The sequence below is a fragment of the Nomia melanderi genome, chromosome 8 (genome assembly GCF_051020985.1).
Source record: "Nomia melanderi isolate GNS246 chromosome 8, iyNomMela1, whole genome shotgun sequence".
Taxonomy (NCBI): domain Eukaryota; kingdom Metazoa; phylum Arthropoda; class Insecta; order Hymenoptera; family Halictidae; genus Nomia; species Nomia melanderi.
The window spans coordinates 14,163,234-14,191,047 of record NC_135006.1 but is presented as its reverse complement, the minus strand read 5'-3'; the positions used below and the strand labels follow the sequence as shown (position 1 = coordinate 14,191,047).

Sequence of the window (27,814 nt, the reverse complement as noted above, 5' to 3'; positions counted from 1 at the left end):
AAGATTAAACGAACGAATGGAAAGTTACAAGATAAATATTTAATGTTCACATTAAAAACTAAACGTTATCTAGGACATCCAAAGTTATTCTACGTATCAGATAAATATATCAACAAATCCCCTTTGAAAGAAGAGTTCCACGCGTGCGAAGAACCCGATCCGAAATCTCGCGAAAACCGGGTGCGATCCGCAAAAGGGACATTCGCGCGAACACGTATCGCGTGAACGGTCGGAAACGCGTTCCTCGGGGGATCAAAGGGGCCGATACGTTTCCTCGCCGGCTCGGCCGGGAATTTCACCCCCGATTCGCAGTGCCCCTTAGCGGCAGACAAACGACGGCCAATTTACGAGTCGGCAGGAAAGGAGAAACTTCTTTAAACTCGGATTAAAATAAGCGACGGCTCCTCGCCGCCTTTTCTCTTTTCCCGCATCCTTCCGTTCCACCCTCGGAACTCATTTCGGGATACGGGGCGGGACTTTATTTTATTCGCGGCGGCGATGGGGTGGATGGGGGTCGTTTCGAGGGGGCTCGCCGTATACCGTTGCCCCCGCGGGAATCCCCGGCTAGGTGACAATTCGCCGGGGACGGTTAAATTGATTACCGAGATGGCGCGCGGGGGTTAAATCGATCCTTTAAGCTCGTCGATTAGGCTGATCCACCTGTGAGAGCTTCGCCAGCGGATCGTTCGGCTGCGGCCTTTGTTTCAGTTCACGCGGAAAGTTCCAATCCTATTTTGCTACTTCTGAACGTATTTATTCGCCCTCGTTCGATATCCTCGCGGAGTCCTCCGTAGAATCATGGGGGTTGAAGATTGCGTGGAAGGATATTGAAACTGCGACTGAGAATTGTTGGATAAATTCAGATTTTCTTGGATTTCACGGGTATCCTCGTTGGAATATGGGCGAAGGATACTTATGATTGGTATTTTCCTAATCGTTGACATTCGTATGGGTTTGGATTTCGGTGTGCTTCGATATTAAACTGATTCTTTTTTTTTGAGTTTCGTCGAGAGGACGAACCGTTTCCCGCAAGAGATATCCGCTCCCAGTTTCAGCTCTATCGGTCCCCGCGTCCTCCTTCTTCACTTTTTAATCTTTTAAATGAAGTTTAACGATCGAATAAAGCTGCCATTTAGGTGTACGCGCGCGAACGCGAATAGGACAATAACGACACCCTCGGGGCCGTCCAGGATGAGCCCGCGATAATACGATTAAGCGACGCCGCGCTTCCGTAGTGATTTCGCTTGTCCGATTTACCTGCGAGAATATCCACGGGTCCGCGGCACAGCGGAATACCATGTGTGTTTGCACGGTGAAACCGAATTTTAAATGCAAGAAAGATCCGGAGCGGTTTCGTTAAAAAATAACCTAGCTTCTCAATTATTTTCCGTTACATTCCACTTCAGCATCGAAACACTTATAAAGAATAATCCAAAGTATTACACAAACACCAATAATTAAATTTGTACAATGAAAACAGGTGAAAACATTTAATCGCCCCATAATATTAAAGAAAATGCTAAGCTTACGAAACAGAACGTAATACCGATCTAGAACAGGTGAGTAATATCTTTCTCACTTCGATTTTGATAATCCAGTGATAAGTCTAGTCACCGGACAAATCAAAATACAAGGGATTAATTCAACAAAGCAATTAACGATTTAGAAAAATCTTCTTCGAGAGAGAAACTTCATCCAGTCCCCTAAATGAAGTGTAGCCTCCCGGAAACATCGCGCTCGAGCAGAAAAACGGCGAACCGGTTGAAAGGTTCGCGGGAACGTCGCGCGACCCTCGCGCCCGACGGAAACGCGAACGAAAAAGTAATGGCGCCCGGGGGACGAGCGGGGTAACGCGATTAGGTGGCACAGCACTGGCGGAACGATTCGGTCGGCTTGATTTATCCGTGTACCGACGCGTTATTGCATTAGCGCCCCCGACGACGATGCCGCTGGCCAGCGTCCCGGGGGCGCTACGGGATCGGGATCGCCGCGAGGACGCCGGACCTGCTACGTTCGGTCTGTCCACCCACCCGTGAATCATCCCCAAGAATTATATCTTGGACGGTGTTGCCAGCACGCGCGATTTGTCTTGACTCGCTCGTGCCTTTCGCGCCGAGGAAGCGGAGAACTCGTGATTCAACCCCCCGTCGCGCGATCTTCGCAATTACGCTCGTTAGATTTGTGCCACTATCAACCCCTTGCCCTGTCATTTGTTTCTCGACTACGATCGATTACTATTTCTCGATCGATCGATAGAAAGAGGAAAATTTTAAGCGTATACGCGAATGTTCCCTCGAGGGCGAAGTTGATGACAGAAATAATATTTCATTCGAATTCGTAGGAATTTAGTAACTCGTGTTTGTTGTATTGTGTTTAAAATCTTCACGAGTCTTACGTGTTATTGTACGGCGAGGGGTTACTTTGAGAGTCAGAAGGAATTGTTTAGTTTAATGGTGAAATATTGACAACGAAGTTATCTTTCGTTTCTGTGTGCAACTGTTACTGAAATCTTGAGGTGCATGTTTTTAATGCTTCTCGGTTTCTTCTGTTGCTATGAATAGTTTAGTATAGGGGTTGAACGAGAGTTGTTATTGATGTTGAGATCAAATTATCGTCTCCGTCTAAGGGTATTTTTGCAGATAGGAATTTATCTTCTAAAATACCGCTTCTACGTGAAGGTAATCTGCAATAAGGAATCCAGGATCGTTGAAGATTCAAGTTTATATATTTTAAAGCTAATAGTATACAGAATGACAATCTTGTATCCGAGAACAGCCTGAGCATTCATTTTCGAAACATCGAGTACCTACGCGAAAGTTATTCCGTCGTGTTCAACAATTTTCACAGCGGCTACCGAAAGAAAATAAAAAGAAAAGAGATCCTTTCCGTGTGTTTATTCATCCAGTTTCCGATTCTTCTCGCTGCGTGTCCTATCGAACGTGCAACGAGCAAAGTAACCGCGTTTCGAGAACGAACAGCCGTTCCGTCGGGAGGAACGAGTATCACGGGAATTTATCTTCGTAATTTTGAAGCCCAACTACTACTGATCCTCGACTATTTATAATATATATAATATATATCATGTATAATACACACGTCTGCGAAAATTGTTCACTTTATACACATCGAGTCTCCGTTTGTACTTCACGGACAGGCGAGTCCGTACGCATTGGTGAGGCCATTTTCCCGGCGAGTGTCTTCGCAAGATGGCGGCTGAGAAACGAACGAGTTAACATTCCGTATATTTCCGTACGTTCGTCAGCGAGCAGCCGAAAACACCGTTTCCCTCGAACGAACGGTTCTTCTCCACGTACATCGGTGATCCACCATGTTCGTTAAATTTCCATTCACTTCCCAGTAAAAAGAAACTTGTATTTGTGCTTTGACATCGTTCATCATTGATCCCCGATACCGAATACCGATTCCCTCAAATTTGTTCAAGATACTTCCATCGATTCCATCTAAATCAGCGTTTCGTGAAATAATTATGGTGGATTGCCCGCGAGTACAGCCATTAAAACGTTGCTACAGCGGTGGTGAGCGGATGAAATTACAAGCGGTAAGAGAATGTTCCTATTTCAGACCTCGAGACTCTAGAAACTGTCGCCACGATCGAATGTCCTAGCTCTGTCCAGCCCCATTCCTTAGATACTCAAAACCTACCAACGAATCATGAGTCAACTGTCCTTCCTACCCTCGAAACAAAACTGAACAACTAAATAACCAATAACATCAGTCGACGTCTTTAAATCACCTCTGAGAACAATCGGAAAATCTTATCCTCGTCGAATGAGAATGGAACGAAAAAATCACTACTCACCACCGTGCAAAGCAACAACTCTAACCGCGGCCTGATCGTCCAGAGGGCCTAGGCCCCGAAATTCTCACCCCGTGTCGGCCCTCACTGGATTTTACGCGGGCCTGTCGAGGCCCAGCGCCTCCTGATGTCGTCTAGCTTTCAGCCTGAGGTCCGCGATGCTGCTGTTCTTGGACCTGGCCGCGGCCGCGGCCAGAGACGCTGCCAAACTTAGCGGATGGGAGTGTGGGTGGCCGGAAGTCGGCGGCGGCGGCGGCGGTGGCAAACAAAAAAGTCCGCCGGCCGTCGCGTAATGGAGGACTGCCGGGTCGAAAGCCGAGCCAGCGGCGACGGTCACGTTCCCGCTTGCACCCTGCAGCGGAGGGTGCAACCTTAACGCTGGCAGATAGGGCGCGACACGGCACGGCTCCAAACTGGTCGGGGGACTGCGCGGCGCCAGCACCATTCCACCTGCTACCCCTGTAACTTTGGATAGAACTCTTGTTTCATAAGGGAAACTTTAAAAGCGACATTGGCGGACCTAGGTAAATAGAAATAGTCCAACTCCTTGCGCAACCGTTTAGCCATTAACCCATTTCCGCGAACGACGGCTATAGCCGTCCATTTTACGGACTGCACTGACGCATTTACTCGTTTATTCTTCGATGATTGAACAAAGTGACGTAACAGTCTAGATAACGTGTAAGTTGCTTCGTGTGCGATTTTTCGTCGACTGAACAAGTCGAAACAAACGATTAAAATAGCGTTTCTGGGCATAATTTTAACACGTTGAATGTTACACGATTTCACGTAGCAAACTATACACTATGAAAAACATATAATATGAAATTATCCCATTGAATCGTTTTATTTTTATTGCACGTTTATCTGGTCGAATGTCACCACATTAGGCAGTATTACTTATAATATAGAATTGATTGAATTATAGTAATTCGATCTGGTCGGGGGTCGCCGGTGACCCCCATGGCATTCAACGTGTTAACACTGAAAATGTATTGGCAATGGGTTAAGTAAAATTCGAGTTATGTCGTACTGGCTTACCGAATGGTAGTGGTAGTGAAAGGTGTAGAGAAATGGTAAGGAGAGATGTTAGCAGAGTCTCACTAGTGACGTTTATGTTTGGTCTGAAATTGTGATCGCGAGTGAGGCTCGTCAAGGTACAAGGGGTTAATGGCAACGTGTGCATTTGGAAAACGTAGAATGAAAATGTAAATGTTTGAAATTCCCAGGTCTAATAATGAGGATTGCTTGTCGGAGTATGTAAATAATGTACCGAGGTATTGATTATTCAAATTGTTTTACGGCGGGAGCAATATTTAACGCACCTTTGTGCAATTGGCTCTCGTGTTTGCGACACTTCGCCCGTCGATTCTGGAACCAAACTTGAACCCTTGCCTCGCTCAGTCCGAGTCTCTGACTTAGTTCCTCCCTCATGAACGCGTCGGGGTAGTGCGTCTCGTCGAACAGCCTCTCCAGCTCTGCCAACTGTTCCAGCGTGAAGTTCGTCCGGGATCTCCGTTGCTTGCCGTTCCCGTTCCCGTTCCCGCGGCAGTTCGAACCTGAGGAATCGGCTCTTTCTAATCATCGTTTGGTCTTTGCTGGCAATAAGCAATTCCGATCAATTCTATCCCATTTCTACAGTTCACTTCGAACAGCTTAACCCTTTGCACTCGAGAGGTGACTCTTAGTCACCATTTGATCTGATATAACAAATTACAAAGTGGTATATATAATACTAAGTTTTGTATAACGCTTCAATATGTGAAATATTTATATAAAATAGCTTTGTTTCTTAATTTACGTATGTTTTCTTATTGGTTCGTTTCAAATAGTGTCGCCTATGTCTCATTGGAAAGTGTCGAATGTTTCTAGTGAAAAGCTTCCGAGTGCAAAGGGTCAATAGCTTCTTTAGAACTACCGAGGAGTGAAATTGAAGCTTTCAAATTTTCCCATGGAGACTCTAAGACTCAGCTATCGAGACTTCAATTGATTTATAATTCGATTCGCGAGTTACTAAGTCAATTTTTTCATTAATTTCGCAAAGGAGCGTTATCTTTTCAATAATTGTAAAAGAATAATTCACGAATGGGTCATTTCAACCGATTCGACAGTCGCAGTGTTAAGAAAGGTGACGAAAACGTTTTCGATTTGCGATCGCGTCTGAAAATTGAGTTACCATGCCCCTGATAAAGCTCAGTTTATCCAAGAGAGTTCAGTAAGATGTCCGATATCGTTCGCCGACAATATAATTCGAAGGCGCGTCGACTCAGAGATTTTCATTGACACGGAGGACCGATTTTCCCGATGACTCAGAATCTCCGCGTCGATTAATTTGCGAAGCCGTCGCCGTAATCTTTCCGAATCGTTCACAGCTCATTTCGTCCGGTCCGCCCGACATCAGCATAAATTCAGCAGCTTTACGAGGAACTTATTCAAATTACATGCCCGGGACGAACTTTCAATTAGCCGGCATTACGGGCGCGTTTCCACCGAATCGCGCTTCTTCGCGGTTTCCAGCCGAACGTCGGGAAAAGTCGTTCGGAACTTCTTTTTTACGGCCGTGTCGCTATAAACTCGAAAGCGCCGGCTGCTATAACGAGCCCCCTTTACAACGCGTCGGCTGGAAAAAAGTTCTAAAATTCACGACGCTCTTTTCAAAAGTACAGTTCGTTCAGACTTGCTCGCGAAAACATTCGTTACAAAATTAACAACTCTAATGTATCATAAAACAAACGATTCTCCGAACGATAGTTAAAAATTTCAAATGAATATCCATCGGGAAAAGCTTAGGAAGATCAATATTTCGAAGCATTTATCCGCAAATTAACTTGGCAGAACTAAATCCGAGAGTCAGGGATACGAAAAACATATTAAAGAATGATTACCGCTCCTCTGTCCACATGTTAATTGCTCGTCGGTCCAGATTCGCCTGGGATCGGCCTTAAAAACGTTTTAAGAGTTTCCGCCGCCTCCGTGGAAACGATCCGCAAGCATCCGGTTAAGGAGACGCCGGGATAATTAACGGGTATACGATTTAATTAATGGCTGCTTAATGTAAAGTAACTACTGTACAACTCTCGGAGGTGTTGCAGCCGCCGCGAGGCGCCGAGGGGCGCGGAGGGTGGATTAAGCGTCTCGCGTAAGAGCCCTTGACGAAGGGGATGTGATTTATATAATTTAGCAAAGTGGTGAGCTACGCAGTCTTATACGGGGTCGTTAGTTACCCCCCCCCCGCGTCTTCTCCTTCTTGCTCCCGCGAGTCCACCCCCTCGGTGCCTTGATCAGCCCCGTTTGGCTTTCCGCATCTGTCCGTCGACGTCTCGACCCCCGAAAAATGCACCCTCACTCCTCAAATCGAGGACACACAGCCGATTACCGAGTCGCTCGTGTTTGGACAACCGTTTAACCCCTTGTCCCGCAATCACGAGTCGAATTCGCGAATATTATTCGTGCCTTGACGGGCTAATTTCACGTTCGACCTCGATTCTAATAGTGTATTTGATCTTTACAGTGAATTTTCCAATCACTACATTGTTCTATTTAATCGTGGAATAATAAAGAAATGCGAAGATGGATATCCACGAGAAAGAAAGTGATCAGAATCGATAAACAGGAGGAGCTTAATATTCGCCGATGTTCGCCTATGTGTTCGATCATCCGTCATCTTCCGGAAGGAGAATCCATGGATGTCGAATCATTAAACGACGCGGAAGGAGGTGAAGTGCGAATCGGCAAGAACCGTGTAGTTAGATAAAAAAGTCGGATGGTCCCGATTAAAACGAGAGGAGAAATTACAAGGACAGCGGCGCCCGATGACGACGCGATATCGCGCTTTAATCAATTAGCGCATACCTACGTAATCAAATCGGAGCACTGGCAGAGCGAAGCCCGCATCCATATGTACAGCGGTTTAAAACCCCTCCCAGCAAAATAACTCGCGCGGTTTTCAGACCCATTCTCGTCCCAGTCATCCGCCCCTTTATCATCGAACTTCCAGCTCATCCCACCAATTCTCTCGCCTACGCCGCCGCCGCCGTCTCCCTTCCCGTCTCGACCCACCCTACCCTTCTCTGTCCCTCCTGTCTAAGTAGTACATTTCTCGCTGAGCAAATCGACGATAGCGATTCGGTGATTCGATAGTAGCGACGTTCTTCGAGGGGGATAATTACTTTGACTAGACGTTTGGTCATTGACATTTTATCCGGGGACGTTAGGTTTAACCCTTTGCAGTCAAGTCTCGACGCAGCGAAGTTACGAAATGCGATACTCGATGTTAAATTTGATTGCGATGCAAGTTCCGTTGGTTCATTCGTGTATGATCGTTGTTTATGTCAATTATAAGCCATCGATATCCCGTCGGAAATAGCGCGAAATCTTTCGAGAGCAAAGCGTTAGCTACGGTTAGCGGTCGAAGAGTTCCTGAGAGGTTCAAACAATGCAGCACAGTCGAAGTTCGAGACTGTGTCTCTCCGAAGACGAAAGGTCCGCAGTTCTGAAATTCTCGAAGAATAGATGCTTCCGAGTTTCGCAGTTGTCGGAGAACAAACACCCCCGAATTTCATAATTTTCGCCAGACAGAATTGTTCATTCTCCGGAGAACTATGTTGACTCTCGCAGGGCACTTAAGGGCCGAGAGTTTGCCGACATTTCTCTCTTCCAGAAGCAACCCCCGAAACTCGGGACCATTCATACCCAAAAATAATGGCTTTTGAATTCTTTATAATCGTAGAATGATCATTCTCAACCGAATCCCGTAAGTTATAAATCCAACCGTTCTATTCTCGGCGCCGTCTCAATATAAAATCACTGCGTCGACCAATTTTCGCAGAAAAATAATGAATCTTTTATTCCATCCGCGTTGGATTCAGTAAAGATATACTTTTCACTGCAAAAATTCCTCAACTTCCGATGTCGGCTGCTTTACAATCACTTCCAAAGCTGCGAAGCTTCTTCGATAAGGTGTCTTTGTGTGGTTAGAAGCGTTTCTGATTCCGGTAGGTGCGATCCGGCGAGTATCGCGCGCGCACAGGGTTCGAGCGAGAAAGCGGCGGCGGTGACCCTCCTGGAAAAGCAGAAGCAATCACACTCGGACACGAGGGGCCGCTAATTCGATTACTAAGAGCGCTGCCCTCTTGGCCCGATCCAGTCAAACCACCCTCGCCGTCCTCGAGCCACGGTGATCGTCGACCGGTCCCTGTATTTTTCCTCCCCCACGTCGCGGGGAACGGTCCCCGGGATATCGCAGCCATTAGGCGTATAAAAGCGGCGACCCCGCTTAACCCCCTCGCCGGTTTGTCGCACGTAACTGCATATGGCACGCAGTCGTGTCGACGTCATGAATAAGTGAGCGGTTAACGCGTTAAACGACTTTCGGGGGCCGGAGTTTTCAAGCTGCGAAATGAACTATTCATTTGTCGGAACGATTTAGTTTGTATGGAGAATAGAAAATTTCTTGTGAAATTATATGTAGTATGGAAAACCGACCCAGTGTTTCATTGAAATTTATAAACATGCGAAGGGGGGTAGTTACTTTAGTAGCACTGATACTGGTTTGAGAAATCTATAGAATATTAACACGTTGACTTTGATCTGATTGAATTGCATTATTATTATTGCATCTAGCTGAATCTCATCGCATTAGGTAGCATTGTTCATAATGTAGAAATGTTTTCAAATGGTGGTCGTTTAATTGAGTGAACCATAGTAATACGATTTGGGGTCACCGGTGACCTCCATGGCGTTCAACGTATTAAAATTATACTGTATGCACGTAATGATAATTATTCAGTACAACATAATCTTAGAAGGAAGAAGAATTCTCAAATGTGACTTTCCTTGTGTCGTTTCTAGACGTTGAGTCTGCAATTGCTTGAGCTCGCGTGTCCGTAGAAGACAAGTAGAGCGTCCTACATGTCGGAACCGTTTACTACCACTTTTCCCAATCGCGTTACACTCCGGACTGGAGAGGAAGTAACGAAAGAAACGGCGTGTCTCGAGATACTCAAGGGAAAGAACGATGGCAGAGGGGCGCAACAAATATCGCCGAAAGAAAAGGCCGAGCGTTGCAGTAGATCACCAGCCTGAGTACCACGAGCCACTTTGCCTAACTTGGCGTCGATCTCACCCGGAGTCGATCCATTCTCGCGCGCGCCGCTCCTCTCTCGCTGACCCTTGGCCAGGGACTCGCATGTTTACGGCTTTTAGGGCGCAAGTTTTTGAGCTATTGCGACAACCGGACGGAATCGCCGCAGTGGAACGGTAACCGCATGCTCGCTGATATTTATACGTCTTCCTTGGCAAGCTCCTTCCTCTTCCCTTCGAACATCGTATTGTAAGATTCTAGTTCTAATTAAATCAATACTCTCGAGTCTCAGTTGTCTAAAACGTTATGTATAAAGTAAATTAACAACAGCTGTAAGTGCATAGAGCCTTAGTGAATGCTTCCAGTCATTCAAAGAAAACATGCTAGTAAGAAGCAAACTTTGTCTCACCAATGAAAGATCACAAAATCTTCACAGTTCCTGGTCCCCTAAGTTTACCAATGGAAAGACTATCAAATTCTCATCCCCGAATATTCTAAAGCATATTTCCTATTCTCTGAACGCCAGATATAAATTCCGCGATTCCAATTCCACTTTCCGCGAGGCAAGAAAAGATTAACCTCGAAATAAGAGAAGATTTCTGAATTCTTTACTGAATTACTCTTCCGACTTCCTCGCTGTACCAGCAACACGATTAAAGAAGACACTATCCATCCAAGGTTCAACAAAAATTTCCATTCTACAAGCGCGGTTGGAGAGCGAACGCGGCTTTCCCCGTCGGGAAAGAATACTCCGAACCGAACGACCCCGCCCGCTCCTTCACCTCGCGGTTATTTATGGTTTTACTTTCGCGCGTCCGATGGCTGCCGACCGGGCAGATTGCTTTTTGATTTGCGCTTAATCGGGAAAAGTTATGGGCCCCCGAGAGATACGGTCGAAAGGGGGAGAGAGAAAGAGAGAGTGAGAGAAGGTGGGGACGGTCGGTCTCCGCGAGCTCGCAGCCCCGCGTGTAAGGGGCGTACACAACTAACGCGGCGGGCCGCATATTAAACCATAAATTCATGCGAGCTCTGGCCGCAATAGACGCCGAGTTATCGTGGCGAGGAGCGTACATGGCGTTACTTGAACGCGTCAGTTTTTAACGCGATTTTCATTTACCCACGGCCACCGGCCCCCGCCACTCGATTCGAATTCAATTCCGCCCGGGCGTGCGTGTAACTTCCGGCTGTCGATTGCATTTTTTATCCCGCGCCGTGTATACGTTCGCCGGAACGCCCCCCGGTCCGCGGTATCCGACTCTGTTGTCTTTCCGGGTTCGTTTTTCAGCGACCGTGTTTTCGTTCCCAACACTCGGTCGATGGCAACGCGGGAATTCGTGTTGGATGAACTTTCGGGAATCCGGTGATTCCACGAGACTGGCGGTTGCGAGATTGAGTCGAACCTGTGGAAGCGGTGGATGTCGAATTTTCGAGAAATCTGGAGGATTTCGATCAGCGGTGGTAGTAGGACACCTTGGTTTGTGTCCTTTCGTTGGAGTGAAAATTGGAAGAGACGGATGGATACGTTCGAGGAAATTTTACGGGATTGTATTCCTCGTTTTCGATTCTTCAGGGTTTTTCATCCCTTGTAATACTGAGAAGAATAATCGCGAAGAATCAATCTTTATCGATCAATATTCAATAGCATTTAGGTTGAAATTCTTTTAACGTGAATTTGCAAATTGGTTGATACACCGGTGAATCGATTGAAAATTTAAATGAACCTCCGTGAGATATCGATAATGATCGAACGGGCGATTCGACGTGCGGAGGAAGATATGACGGGCACATGAGAAGGAAAGGGCAAGTGGCTGGACGTCGGTTATTGAAGTCGACTTGGCGTGTGGGCAAAACCGGAGGTCGGTGATCGTTAGGTTGCGAACGGTCAGCTATTCCCAATCACTTCTGAGCTTTATTGGACGACGTCCTGAATTATAAACGAAGATCGAGCCCTCTAAGCGTTACGTGTCGGGAGAGGGACGTGGAGGGGGGTTGGTTGGCCACGAATTCGTGCGGAGGTTTCTGACCTTCCCGCACATGATCCTGAAGAGCCAGGGAACGAGCGACTCAATTCGAATCCTTTAGAATATCCTATCGCGGTCCCCTGGAGTCGTATACAGACATCCATATGGATGTCCTTTTAACTTCCGACGCAACAGATGGTAACTAGACTCCGTTCTCTTCAAGTGAATCGTCTATTCTTCGTCCGTGTAACTTGGCCGTCTGTGACTTCGCGCTTTTGGTAATTGAAATTGAGTCGAGAGGATTTTACAATCGAGGCAGAATGGGTTGAAGATTATAGCTCGGATAATTTTCAGTGTTTGTTTCAAAGGAATTGCTCTCTGGATTGTCTATCGACAGAACCTTGGGGAAAAAGATTGTGATTTTATCTAAACTTCAAATTCATTTGCATGTGCTACTTTCTTGTTCTGTGGATTAATTGTTAACAATACTTGGGACAAGGACAAAAATTAATAAACGACTTATCAACCCTTACAAATTGCCGTTCAATCTTCAAAATCTAAAGAACATTTTCTTAGCAATAACAACGAGACACTAGTATCAACTGTATCTACTTCTAAGTAAGCCCCGATATGTCCATCAACCCCTAAGTTTCAAATTATTTACAAAGAACACTCTCTCACCTTTCGCGGTGTCCTCCTGTCCTTGTACCAATGACCTCGACACCTGTGACGGCAGCTTGAGGTCCGTTGGCGTCTTCAAGTCGCCGACGACCTGGCCTTTTACCTCGACGCAGTTCTCCGGGCTCGGGGTTCGATCTCTCGAGATCGGCGGTGGCGACGGGCTGCACCCCAGCAATTTCCTCACCGAAAGCTTCAACTCCGGCGTTTTGATCGGCGGAAGATTCTCGGAGGTGTTCACGACGTCCTTGATCTCCTTCGTTTTCGTTGTGACGGAGAGATCTTCCGGTTGGAGCCGAGCTTCCGGCGACGGCGGCTCCTCGACGCTGCTTGCTTCGACGCTCGACGGTTCCTGAGCGGATTCGCGGGCCGACGCACCAGCATCTGGAGAACGGACGCTTCGGTGAGCTTATGATTTGTCGTGGAAACGTTGATGATAATCCGTTGCGATAATCTTTTGCGAAAGACTTTTGTGAAATCTTGTGGGGACGTTGAAGAATATTGGTGGAACTTCCACGACAATTGGGGTGGAAGGAAGAATGAAAGAAGACCGTTCCAGTGAACCGGAAATTAGCTTATATTACATCATGGGCGACTGATAGTTTCCATTGGATATTATTATAATTGATGAACAAATGAATTTTCTCTTGCTTGAGAAATTAGAATTTATATCTATGAATGGTTTTGAAGAAGAAATACCTGAGCTCTTCCGGTTGGAAAATGAGAAAGATTCTTATGAAACTGAGTTGACAGTTATTTATCAATTGTTCGAAGAGCGATCAACAATTTGTTAACGATGTTCATGAAATCTCATATCTAAAATCTATACCGAAACCGATCGTTTAAGGAAGGAAGGAAAGGAAACTGTATTCGGTGGGATCTTCTGACAAAAAGTCCCACGTGCACGTTTCCCAATGTTCTTGAAATCGAACAATGGAAAGCGCGAGAGGATCGATTTATTAACGATTCGGCGACTATGGAAGCGAACGCTTTAAAAAATCTATTGAAACTTACGACGGCAATGCCTTTAAGCAAGCTTATCATTTTGCAAACATTTAATCTAGTAAATTTAAACCCTCAGTGATGAGGAATTAAGCCGTCTCTGCGAAGAACTTTCCGAAGCGCGGTAGGTTTGAGGAATCAAGAAACAATTGCGAAAAGTTGTCACTCCCTGGAACATGGACATTTCACATGAACAATCAATCTTCTGATCTCGAACACTCGGACAACTGCATACAATCCCTGTGTACAAGTACATCCGGTTACGTGCGATACCTTTTCTACCGTTAGCCTCACAAAGCAATAAAATACCATTCCACAGTTCAAAGTAACTACAAGCAGTATCCCGTTGATCACAATTGCTCACAATCTCTACGATTCCTGACTAAATCCTCAGAATCAGAACCTGTAACAAACACACTTGCAACAGAACTGATCTACGCTACAACTCGGTACCCACGAGACGGTCCAAGATACTTGAAACATTCCTCCACATCCCCCATAAAGAAACAACACCAAATATTCCTCTGGAACGATCGACCGCACAATGATATCCAGTCCACGTGGTCCCCGGACAAGAATCCAAGCATCCTCCAAGCGAGAAACAAGAAAAAACGAACGTACTGCAATCGTTCTCAGGATCACCGAGTAGATGCGCAACGCTCAGCGTGATCCTCGCGGAAGGTGGCCTCTCGGGGTTCCTGCAGGGGTGCTCCGTGGTTAGACTCGCGTTGTCGAAGCTCTTCGAGACGAACTGGGCGAGCTGCTCCATCCTCGCGGAGAAGACTCGCGCGACGACGCGGCTCGCGCGGCGTCTCGACCTCGTCGTCGTTTCCCGAGGCACTCGGCGAGGGTGCCTAGCCGCGTAGGGGTTGCACGTAAGGGTGTCCAGTAGTACGCGGCGACGCCACGCGTCCCACCAGGACGCCATTCGGACGCCGGCCAATCGGATCATTGCTGGGCGTTCCTGGCACCGCCCAGTCTTCTCCCACCTTCTCTTTCTCTCCTCGTCGACGGTCCCGGTCTATCCTTTCCGTATCCTCATCTACATCGACCAGCCCCTCCACAGCGTGCGCGCCATCCCCGAAAACCGACGCTCATTAGCATTCGCGCCCGCTCGCGCAAACTACCCGTTGCGGCCTATACCGCCAGCCAGCCAGACGCTCTCGCCCTGCCAACCCTCGTGCCCTTGCAACCCCTCCGTCCGAACTACCCTCCTCCTCGCCATCGTGTGTCGTCGCCGTTTTGTCGCTGAAACCGTGCTCTCGCTATCTTCCCCCTTCTCGTTTCCGGATTTCTAGGTGCGAACACGATTTGGGGGGTGGTTTTCACCTCCGCTTCGTTCTATCTCTCTCCGACGAGCGTACCTGTTTACATCTAGAGAGAGAGGGAGGGTACTTATTGCTACGGGCGCTGATAATCGATTCACAATGATTCGTCGCTTGTTAACCGACGGCTATTGGTGTTTGGGGTAGGGTGGCCTTGGAAAGCTTCACTTGAAACCGCGACCGGTGCATTTTTGGTGGATGAAGGTTTTTGGTGGGGTTAGGTTGCGCCAGGAGTAGATTTTCCGCGATGTGACCTTGGACAGGTTCGATGGAAAAGATAGGTGGTTTTTGGTGAATTCTATCAAGGGTGAGTTTCAATTTTTGTTCGACGATTTTACGGAATTTCTTCTTTTAGCTCGAGACAGGAGTTCACTGAGGGTCTTCTTTTGGTTAGGAAACGGAATTCGCGGCGAGGGTGAGATTTCGGTGTGAAATTTTCATGCCGAAGAGGGTGTCCAAGGGTTGGAAGGGATTCCGCGAGGTTGCGGACTCGAACGAAGGAAGACCGCAGTTCGGGAGTTGCACTAGTTCTTGCCCGGCCACGAATTAACAATTGCAAGCTGAAGATGGATACCGGTGATACGATTCGCTGGATCGTTTCATTATTCAAAACGGGTTGATCTCTGTGAGGCACAGAGTTCGACTGCATCTTCCACTATAGTCATTCGTCATCATGAAAGAATTCGCAACGATAATATTTTATTAACTGTAAAGTTTGTCAAGTATTCGAAGAGATTTCTGATAGAAATACGATAATAGTTTCCAATGGATATTGTAGAAAGATAAGATGAAAGAAAAAGTTAATTAGTCATTTAGATTAGAGCAATGCTTAATCTGTGAGTAAAAACTTAAATATTTCTCTAAGAGATACTAATCTGACGATGCTTAAGCTTCGATGTAGGAGATCTCGAGAGGAAGGGCACAATATTCCGCAATTATTTCCGCGCGAGGGAGAGGTTCACACTGTGGTTCGTAGACGTCGCGCCGAAAAATATTTTACATTGAAATGGCCGTGTAACGGCCGGCCCCTCGTCGCATCCCGAGCCGCCGATTGCTGCCGGGGACGGAGCGTGTCCCCGCTCGTATTTGCCGCTACCAAACTCGGCAATATTTAAATGGGATTGCGTTCGGGAATGTAATTGCTCGGGTAAACACGGTTCCGCGTCGCCGGCCCGTGGAACACGGCCGGATACGGACAGAGGGAATCAGGTTGGCGGACGCGTAAACGAACAGGGTCGCTGGGAGGTGGAACGTGGCGGATGGTTGAGCCGGATGGCAGAAGACGTCGATAGTTCACGGGAAGATGAAGGGATCGACGAAGGAAATCGTCTGAAAGATAGGCAATACGATTGGTCCAGACATATCTTTAAAACGACGTCTTTAGAACCTTGGAAGCCTGACGAACACGATTCTAACTTGTTTTTCCTCTGTGTATAATAACTGAAGAGCAGAAATGTCTAGGAAAATGTTAAGCGATATCTACGCTATATATACATTTGCATTCTTTCTATAGATTAAAATTACGAAATGGTAGATTTTCTCTTTATCCCTTATAGCGTCGAGATGCTATCTTGTTATCAACTCCGCTCCTTTCGTTCCAGTGTACTCATTGTCGAATTGTCATAGTTTAAAAAAGCCGAGTAAAAGTAAGAGTGAAAAGGGCAAGTAAACACGCGAACGATGAACCTGTACTCAATGCTAAATCGTTCAATATCCATACCACCCACGTAATCGCGCGATCGCACAACTTCCGATCCCCGACACGTGCAAAAACGAGAATCAGATCGGTATGTGATCAGACGAAATCACGGCGAGACAAAGACACCGGAGGATGAGGAGGCGGGAGGCGGCAAGAACAGGTGAGACGCGGAAAATCGGCAGGGAAATGGATCCGGTCACGTCGAGGATTGAATGACGCTTGCGTGGGACAGGGTCGAGGAGGAGGACGGCACCGCGCGTGGGAGGAGTTGAAGGAAGAAAGGGGAGAGTAGACGTCCGTCGGTCAGGATTAATTGGCGGGACGAAGACGGGGCGCTGTTTAGCTCGTGAGGGGCGGTAGGGGAGGAGGAGGAGAGCGGCGACGAGAGGGGGAAAGGGGAAGGACGAGGGTCGAACGAAGGGAACCACATCGAGCATCGAAAACGGTAGGGGGAAACAGTCTATAACGCAGGCAGACGGAGCCAATCAGGGCGCAATGCGATTACCTTAACGAGAAATCCGATTACTTATTCATTCGCCTAACTCGAAATCAGTTTAACTAATCGTTTAATTCGGTAGTACCCCACCGAGAGAACGCATCGAGCCAGACACGAGCCTCTGTACAGTGGCGAGAAAGAGAGAGAAAGAGAGAGGGTTTGAAATGGAGGGCGAGAGAAAGAGTAGTCTGTCTGTGTGCGTGTATGCGTGAGAGAGACAGAGAGGGAAAGATTGTATGTGTGCACGTGTATGTGACGAGTCGCGTTGGGTGTGGTGGACGACGGGGGATGGTTTTCCCATTCGAGGGCCAGAGATGGGTGCGCACACGCGCAACCAACGTTTCTACACGTGCTAGGCTAACCACTCAGAAGGTTAGAGAGAGAGAGAGTAAACGACCGGAATAGGAGAGGGGAAGAGGGAGAGACTACCGCGGAGATACTCGCCGGGGAAACAGCCGGAGGAGTGAGGCCTCATTCAATTCAATTACGTAATGAATTGTCGTGTCTTGAGTAAACACCCTTCCTCACCGCGACTCGCCGCCGGAAAATCCGGGGGTAGGGGATACATACCTAGCCCCGGACACGAGGATAAGGGGCAGAGAATGGAGGGGATGTCGCTGAACGGGCGACATGTACAGTGTCGTTCAGGTACGGTGATTCTGCCGGGTAGTTGCTTCGCACAGACAATTCCTGAGACGTTTTAATGTAACTGTGAACGGTCTTGCGAGACGGGTAGGTTTGTAAATTTTAATGGCCGATATTTTTCTCGTGCGAAGAACTGTCATGAGTTTTCTTGCGTCTGAAACGAATGCAGTTTTTCTTTTAATAGGGTTTGAGTGTTGCTCTGAGAGATTGGAGGGGGTGAAGCGGGATTTTTAAGATATTTTTTATCATTGAATGATTTTGTTGAATGCGAGGAACGTGCTTTTATGTTTCAGGGACCGTGGAATTGGATGTTTCTCTTCGAATAGGATAGCACCAGTTACTTACCGGAGACGTTTTAGTAGTATAGGTAAACCATATCACCGACAGCTGCTGCAATCGCTTCTATCCTACTACTCTTTCTTTCTAAGCACTCGAAACGCTATTCTAGCTTTAAAGCTTAGAGTCAGTGTCAGTAAATAATTGCCCACCTGTAATGAAAACGTTATAGAAGATTGTAACTATATAATGCAATATTGTAAATCAAAGTTCGATCAATTTAGAATGTTACTTTGTTGAATAAAATTCTTACCCGGGTTTACGAACGAAAAAACGTATTGAAGTGGAATAAAATTGTCCGTCGATCTGGTATCGCCCCCTAATGATCTGCCAATATATCGAAGGATTACAATTACCAGTTATGAGAGATACTGTAGCGAAACGTCAGTTTAGGCGAGCCAAATCAATCTGCACCGGCTCGCAAACGCTTCGAAATCCCTCATTGCATCTGCTTCGAACCATCGCCGGGCCCTTCCCTCTCCCTCCTATCGTCTCTTCACCTGTATCTCCCTTCGCCACCCTGTTTTCTATCGTCCGCGTAGCTGGAAGCGCGCGATATTGACTGCATCGACGTTTCCAGCTTCATCTCGTCTCGTTTGCAGAGGCAGTATCAGTAATTCCGGTGTTCCCCAGGAATTAACGGGACGCCGAAAGGGGATGGCGGTGGTGAGGGCGGTTCGGTGGGGTTTGCTCCGGGGTTTGCACAGCCACCGGAAGCGCTCGACGATCAAAGGAAACCGAATCGGCATTAGCGGGGACTCGGGTAAATCGCGCGCTCTCGAGTCGACACTGTCGACGCCATTTTATCATTAAAATATATCCAACCATTTTTCACTCTCCGCTCGACGATCGCTGTAAAATAATAAATTGTAATAAACTCCTTCGACTTTTTGATCGAAAATTATCGAAAATGCAAGAGGCAATGCTTTTTTGTTTCGCTCTTTAAACCTAAATTACCTATGTAACCGTCAGGCGCACGAACGCAAAAGGACGTTCGTCCACACAATTTTCTTCGTCATGGCTACTTTCCGGCCCAGATTCCAAATTTCTAGTATAATCTCGAAACAGGTGTGTACAATATTCATTTGTAGTTTGTTTCCAAATCTGACGCTGTCAAATAAAATGGACAATAGGTTATCAACCTGGAATTAATTGACTACAGGTTTTCACCTTTGCGAGAATTTACAATGAACTTGGTTTGTTAATCCTGTTAATCCTCAGTGTCCATTTCCAATGACGCATTCGTTACTTAGAACATCTACAAAAAGATTAATGAATCAGTTAATGTTAATGAAAATGTTCTCCTAATAAATAAAAGCAAATACTTTTAATAAACGTATACTTTCCCAGTAGAACGTAAATAACTCTTCGTTGCTAAGAAGATCCTCGTTGACATCAACAGTTAAGGAAAATATTCGAAACTTTTGGTCCAAGTCACAGAAACAATCCCTTGAGCATGAGAACGTGAATATGGATTCATTACGAATAGAACCCTGCAAAAGATGTCCATCCAAGTGTCTCGAGAATGGTTGCGGAAAACCGGGGAAAAAACGAAGGAGAAAGTTTTTACGTTTCAAGAAGATGTTCATGAAAGAAAAGCCGAGTAATTGCCTGAAAGAGAAACCCGTCGAAGTGAAATTGACTTTGTGGGAAGAGTTGTTTGGACCAGATCCCAAAAGGTCCTGGCCAGATCCTTGCACTTGTCGGATCGCTAATTACCAAAGAAAGCAGCAGCGGCAAGTGGATCCCAGACTCCTCGACCCACGGTACCAGGAAACCGCCGGGGACGTTTTCTTGTACACCGAATTGCTGAAAACATGTCGAGGTAGCTGCCTGGAACCGCAACCGACACCACCACCTCAGTTCAAGCTACCGAAAGCGGTTATCTGCAAGATGATTAACAAAGGTTATGAGGAAGTAAGATTTAGTTGTGAATGTTGCTACTCAACATTCAACGCTATGAAAAATATTATGAATGTTAAAAGTACCTGATTCTTTTATATTTTATATTTATAAAATAATCTTGTCCGGACAGTTTCAACTTTTAAGAAACCGTAATTCAAAAGATTATGCAAAAGATATGCATTCGTTTTTAGAAAGCCATTGATGAAGCTCATGAAAAAGTAGGTGATCCATTAGGAGACAAGTATCTGACACAGCAGTATAGGATTCCGTATGACGAATTGAGACCGCCGAAGCAATGGAAGCAACCGGTTAATTGTCCAGACGGAATTCGACCGCAGGACGTCGTTCCTGCGACGGTTCAGCAGGTCTATTCGCAGCTAGGATTGCAAACAAAAGAGAATAAACTTTCCAAAGAAGTTCAAGCGAATACTTCTCAGACGGGAGATAAAGGTTTAGCAGAAAGTGTTGGTAGACGTTCTAGGGTTGAGCAGCTGAAGATGATGATCCACCTGAAGGATGCATCCCAATGCATATTGAAATCATGAATAATTTCGAGTAACCGGAAATGTGCCATGACGACATTAGGAGTTTTCTGAAAATCGCACCTATGTAATCAATAAATTAAAAACAAGATGTAATTGCACAGTAAAGTAAAAGATATTCTGATAGGAATGGTTCGCTTAACTTGCAAAATTGGGGCTTTAAAATAGTGGCGCCATCTGTGGAAAAATGCTAAAGCCGCTACAATTAATAGCATCGTGATGTAAACACGAAATCCACATAGACATTTTTCCAATAAGATTTTCAGACCTAAATCATCATCCTATGATCATTCACTGGTCATCCAACTGATCATCCTATCCCTCGTTGACGATAAAGTATATTTTTCGATCTGGTACTTTGACATATCGATGTATTGCACTAGCTGTAGAACGGTTAGCTGCTGAACTACACAAGCCTGCGAAGTCAAAAGTGTATGTCAAATGTCAAAAGACTAATCCTAGATCTTCTACCTTACAAAGAAACACAGTCCAACCGTGATAGCTAAGATCTCATTTCAAAGTGTTTAGTGTAATGGGATTAAATTCTAAATCTACAACCGTTAGCTAGGTATGATCCTTCACAGAGGATAGCCTGTCAAAGATAATACGGATTAGCCGGATCAAGGCACCTGAGTTTACTGCGATTGCAGAACCAAACAGGTAAGTGAAACGCGGTTTTATAGGTGTAATATTAAGTTTAAGAGAAATTACGTTAAAGAAAACCGGGCCTAACCAAGTTTGATCAACTTACCCGCTTGTCATAACCTATTAATCATCGGAATGCTAACGATCGTAACATGTACCGATCTCCCATGCTACGTGTCCTCTTGTTTGAGATTGAAACCTAAGTAAAGGAAATCATCCCTCGATGATCCATGTCATTTTCTTTCAATTTAACTGTCAATAACTCAATGCATCCCACGTTAGATGATGGAAGTCCTCTTTCTTTAGCTGCAGCTATGTGTAGGAAACAATACTAGGGTATATGATCGCTGTTTTCTTTCTTGATCTTAGGGGTCACGCCAGTAGTTGTAATTTTGTTTAGTGGTACCCATGTTTGTCTCTAGGGAAAATGAATAAGAGCAAGAAGATAGATTGCTACACTTGTCACGATAATCGAGTGGCGACATTCAATACATGAATTGTTCTAGAATGTTCTGGAATTTTTTAATCCCGCCACTTTAATTAGTTAGAACCGTATCAAATGTAATGACAAGTTGATTTCAGTATTTTGCTATAAAATAATTCTATATGTGTGCAATTAACAAATCGTTTAAAAACAAAGTATTATCTTCAGAAAATTAAAAATTGTTAATTTATTTTGACGTGACGTAATATATCGCGATTTTTACGCGTGCGCAGAAGCCTGGGCCTTCCCCCACTCCGACGCTTCGTTACCGGTCCAAGACGCGACCGGCGTCATTCTTTTCTGGAAAACTGGAAGGGTAGGACGTGTTTTGAGCTTACGTGAAGTAATTGTTCTCCATACTTGAAATTTTTTGTGGCGTCTATCCGGCATCCTCCTCTTGCTGTCGCATCCTGAGCTTTTCAACCGTCGTTTGGTAATATTTATATTCCTTTCTTTTTATTTTAACACTTTTTCTTACACATTTTTGATTTTGTCAAATATTTTTCGCGAAATTCGTGATTTAGTAATTGCGTGAAAGGATAACGGCCATATGGGCATCAGTTGAAATTTTCTGATTTGCTTCAATACAATTCAGCTAAATAATTCGATTTCGGTGTTAATAAATAAATTTTTGAATAGAATTTTATGTGATAATTATTTTAATTCGAGTACTATTATTTTCAAAAAATTTATTTCATGTATCTTTTGGCGTCTATCGGTTATTCTCTTTTCGCCGTTTTATTCGAGTTTTTCAATCGTAGTTTATTAACATTTACATTGCTTTCTTTTTGTTTTAATACTTTTTCTTACATACATTTGATTTTGTCTAATATTTTTCGCGAAATTCGAGATTCAGTAACTGCGTAAAAGGATAACGGCCACATGGCGTCCATCAGTTCAAATTTATCGGTTTGCTTCAATTTACAATTTAGTCAAATAATTCGATTTCGGTGTTAATTACTAAATTCTTCAATCGAATTTAACTTGGTAGTGATTTGTAATGCGAGTATCATTATTATTTTAACAGAATTAATATAATTTATGCCGTTTTGTCTGTTTCAGAAATCTGATCGACATTCATGGCGAGTGCAAAGCCGTTACGTAACAACGCCATTAGATGCCTCGAGGAAATTTGATCGACTTGTATCACATTTGGGTGACATTTGGTTATTTATTTATTCATTTGTTTCTTATATTGCTTTCATTTTCTTCAGACATTGAAATTAAATTTATTTGCACTTTACTGTATTTCGGTCGCGAACTTATCTCTAATTCAATAATTTCAACTTGCAATTGTTTATAAACGATTAAATTTATCAACGATTTCGGCTGCAAATATTATTATTTAAATTTTCCTGCATTTGATACGCGCATCGAAGCACGTATAAATAAAATAACATTAATAATTGCAAATTTTTTAAATATCGAGCAATACTTCAGCCGACGCCCGAGCCCCCTCCCCCGCCCCCATTGTTACCAAGCCAATCTCCCCCCATTATCAGCCCACTTCTAACCGTCTTTTTACAGGGATTTGAGACTACACGAAGTGTAGTCAGTAGAGTCAGTGTTGCTACGTAGATATATTATGTTGTAAATATACATATATGGAGCACAGTGGCTCTCAATAATTTCCCGACTATGTTACTGGTGTAGGGCATTCGGAAGTAGAGTCAGTGTTTTTTCGCGATGTATGACAAGTTGTTTCCAGAGCATCGTGGCTCTTAGCTTTTATATCCGCCATATTAGAGTCACATTAGTTCGCCGGAAATTATTCTCGGTCGCGATAAATATAGTTACTTTTTATTTATTAATTTTTTTCTGATAAATGAAATTGACCGTTAACGCGCAATTAGAGTCAGTGTATCGAGGAAGCGGACAACTTTTGGGTGCTGTTACCGTTTTATTTGGGTAGGTTCCTTTTGATTTCGTTTCAATAATTATAGTTAATTAGTATTTAATATTAATTATTAATTAATTATTCGTATTAACTATTAGTTATCAATTATTTATTTATTAATATTGTTTATTGCTTCATGTCCAATTATTTACTATTGACTGTTCAATTATTTATTTATTATTTTTTATTGTAAATTTTATTTGTTTAAAATAAAAAATGAAAATTTATTACCACTCTCTTTAATTAATATTAACGTATTTTTTTCTTTTTTATTCTAGGTGACAGCTTATTTTAATGAAGCAGTTGAATGCCGCAGCTCGTAGGATGGGCATCTGGCGCCGTTGTTGGTGGATCAGTGTAAGTATTCTCTTACATTACCAATAAATGATTCCAATTTTTGCAAAATTATTACTTATTTTAGATGAAGCTATAAACAGGTTCTTATCTTTTTTGTGCTTTTTTCATTTTTAGTTTGCTGCTATTGATCCCCTTCGACGTTCATCGGTACTGTGAGTACACAAAAAAAGGGAAAAACCCAGATATTTGCATGGCTTCATTTTTTTTTTTGTTTAATTCTGCTGGTCACTTATGTCGTAGGACGAAAGGTCTAATTACGACATAAGCGACTGGTTGTTTTGTTATTTTATTTCGTGAGCACAATGACCGCAGGTACGCCAAGCGTACCTGTGAGTAGTAACATTCAATTCTTAGATAGGCAGGAATCTTCTTGTATATCGTGATTTTTAAGTAGCGATTGTTTTTTAAATCAAAGGAAGCTGAAGTCTTCCATAATTAGTTAAATAAACGTTGAATAACATTAAAATATCTTTAAATAATTGTTAAATTCGAGTGTTAAATGAAATATCTGAAAATATATTGATACGTTGATTGTATGAATAAATTCAATTTAGTGTTTTCCTTATTTTTACTGATAATATATGAATAGTAATTCGTTAAATGATATGAATATAATGAATGATATGAATATATTAGAGACAAAATGCAAGAAGATAATTCGCGACGGGTAGATCCCTGAGTCAAAGCAACAGGTTTGCCTCACTGTATTATGTCTTACAAAATGTGCTTTGATAAGAGGATCGCCCGAGGGTTTTTAAAGAATTCCATTATTAATCATTTGCACTCGAAATTTTTTCACTAGAAATCTTCAACACTTTCTGATGAGACATAGACAACATGTTTGAAACTAATTTATTGAGAAGTCACGCATAAAGTGAGAAACAAAGATATTTTATATCAATTTTTGATGAGACATAGACAACATTTTTGAAACTAATTTATTGAGAAGTCACGCATAAAGTGAGAAACAAAGATATTTTATATCAATTTTTGATGAGACATAGACAACATTTTTGAAGCTATATTAATTTATGGAGAAATCACGCATAAACTGAGAAACGAAGATATTTTATTTAAATATTTCATATATTAATACTTTTTACAGAACTCAATGTTAAATATCGAACTTTATGATTTTGCTGTATCAAAGTAAATGGTGACTGAGAGTCACCTGTCGAGTGCAAGGGGTTAAGCGAATTCCAGTTCGCCAAAAAACTAACAAATACTTGGTTTTTAGTTAGGATTTTTCAGGTTGCTTAATCCGTGTTCATTGCTCAAGTCCTTTCACGTGCCCAGGTGCTACTTGGGAGGGTGAGAGCAATGGGTACGATGAAATATATAATTAAAAATATTTGGCGACTGATGACGTTTAGTGTATCGTGCACGACGTAATTTCCACTTTGTGTGTGTGTGGTTAGGCAGTGGAATTGCGTCGGAATTTTGACAATAGTATTAAAATAAAATTCAAAGAAGAATATTATTCAATTGGAATAATTAACAACTATATTTCATAAATACTATATAACAATAATTTCAGAATACAATATTATTCAATTGGAATAATTAACAACCTGATTTCGTAAATACCATATAACAATAATTTCAGAATACAATGTACAATATATATAATATAATATAATATTAACTTTATACTTAAATAATAATATCAATAATAGTCAACCATAGTATATTTCAATTAAATCAGTTCGCAATGGTCACTAACGTTATCAGTCGGTTCCAGGAAACGGTACGTACCCTTAGAGTGTGTTTGTTGGTTGACGCTCAGGTGTCGGAGGCGTCCCGGGACGTCTCTCTAGGTGTTAGGCTAATATTGCGCCTGGGTGTATGAATGAGAACCGTGGAGTGATGTGTGTTGGCGAGAATGTTTTTGCATTTTTTTTAAATATAGGTCTAGGTAGGACAGGTAGCTTACCTTTTGGTGTGTATGCTTTAATTATAAGTAGGCAGGGGCCGGGGCTGGCTACCACCTTTTCTTTTCGGGTAGGCCCCCCTTTCGCGGTGGTGGTCAGCTACTGGAAAAACTTGTGGAGTTAATTCGAGGCTGGCCCAAACGGAGAATGCCGTTTGCTGCTAGCACCGATTTAAACTCTTCAAGTTTTAGGGTTTCTGTGGGCTAGCTTCCGCGGTCGCGGTCGCGGTCGCGTTCGCGATTTCGGTTAGGGCCTCGAAACGTTGCGCAACTTGCTCATTGCACGAACAGTGAACGACAACGGCAGGAGTCATTGTCTGTTGACTAACGAGCGAGTGTAGGGTTTCAGCTATGTGGCGGACCGCAGAAGAAAAGAAGAAGCTATAAGCCGAAGAGGCCCAGACAAATGTCGTTCAAGAGGGCAACTATTAATGGCGCTCCATCGCGTATGCGATTGGGCGTCATTCTTGTTACTACATTGTCATTGTGCTCACTATTGTATTATCGTCTTAATATTTTTCATTTATTTATTATATATATATTAATTTTTATCTTTTATTTATTTACTCTTTATTTTATATTTATCTTCACGTATTTCTCATATTTTCTTTTCGTTTCTTTTTGCTGATCGATAATTTTTTGTTTTTTGTTTCCTAGGTTGGCCTTCTGCCACCTTATTTCTTATGAGGGCAGATCGCGGTTTTTAATTAGTGTTGCGAACAAAATGATTACGGTTTAAGTAATTATACAATTACAGTTTGAATTTTGGTCTTGTAGGTGAAGTAGAGTTAACTTTCAATGTATATAAAATTTGGAACTACCAGTTATTACATGATTTACTGATTTTCTGAATAAAGATATAAATATGACGCCATTGAACAAAACGAACAGAATATGTTCATGATTTTATTATAGAAACGTATATTTCGTTTACAAATTTTTATCAAATGATATAAATTCTAAATTCAATATTCCAATGAAGTAATTAATGTCTCAAGATTTAAGCCAAATCTTAATTGCTTGTAAGTCATATTTTAGATTAGTTGAAATAATACAGAATAATTTATTCAGTAACTAGAACATACATTTTATATACATATAATCTGCAAATATTTAAGTCCACACAAAATTCTTTTTAATCCACGTTATAGCTTAATTAACCAGATTTAGAATGCTGCAATTCTTATATAATTTGAGGTGGTCTGTTAGTCAATGTTCACTATCAAATAGCTCTTCAAAATCACACGAGATAGATTAAATCTCAATGTGAAACTTGATCAAACATAAAATAAAATTAATGTATCATAGAACCGACTGCAGAATGGGAAATGCAGCAGTCAAGAAGCATTCGACTCTCGAGCAATTTTGGTCTTGTATCGCGTAACGTATTATTGAAACCAATGCGGAACCAGTACGTTCAATTTAATATAGCGGAGAAAACGCATTGGCTCGTTCTCACAGGCGCATGTTAAAGCAGTTAGCGCAATACCACGGTGTACGTTGCTACGTTCATTTACCCCGTTCCCACATGTCGCGATTTGCAGTTCCAGCCTGGAACTTGTGTACCGCGGATCGCATGAAAACGGTACCGTTTGCAAAAAGAAGACGTATTAAGTTACGTCACCTGCGACGGTATCGGCACCGAGATTGTCCATCGCAATTAGGTGGGCATCGACGTGTCGTGCTATCCGCGGAGTCTACACAGTAGAGTCTGGAACGTAGCGGCGTGCAGCCTTAGCCATTTGATGGTGTGTGAGCGTTAAATGCACGGGAACCTGCTAATGCGTTTCACGGCATGCATAGTGATTTTCGAAGGTATTGGTTCCCTCGCGCCGATATTAAAGTAGAGTCAGCACCACTTATTGTGGAATATGTAACACGTGGTGGTACCTTGTCGCCCTAAAAAAAAAAGACAATGGTGTTGCCACGTTGTCGATTAATTGCTCGGTGAGTTTAATGTGGATTGAGTACCGCGAAACGCATTTTGCTGTTGGATATTGCGGACGCTTGACG

General features: G+C 43.5%; 1 protein-coding gene across 1 annotated transcript; it reads right to left on the bottom strand.

Moving 5' to 3' along the window:
• Window positions 1-2,786: 2,786 nt before the first annotated feature.
• Window positions 2,787-14,369, bottom strand: LOC116423827 (short stature homeobox protein 2). The gene is made up of 4 exons (XM_031969455.2): window positions 14,162-14,369; window positions 12,542-12,922; window positions 5,143-5,376; window positions 2,787-4,276 (listed from the first exon to the last, which is right to left on the bottom strand). Exons 1-4 carry the CDS (start codon window positions 14,307-14,309, stop codon window positions 3,912-3,914), a joined length of 1,128 nt encoding a protein of 375 aa, XP_031825315.2. The 5' UTR covers window positions 14,310-14,369; the 3' UTR covers window positions 2,787-3,911.
• Between the last annotated feature and the right edge of the window lie 13,445 nt (window positions 14,370-27,814).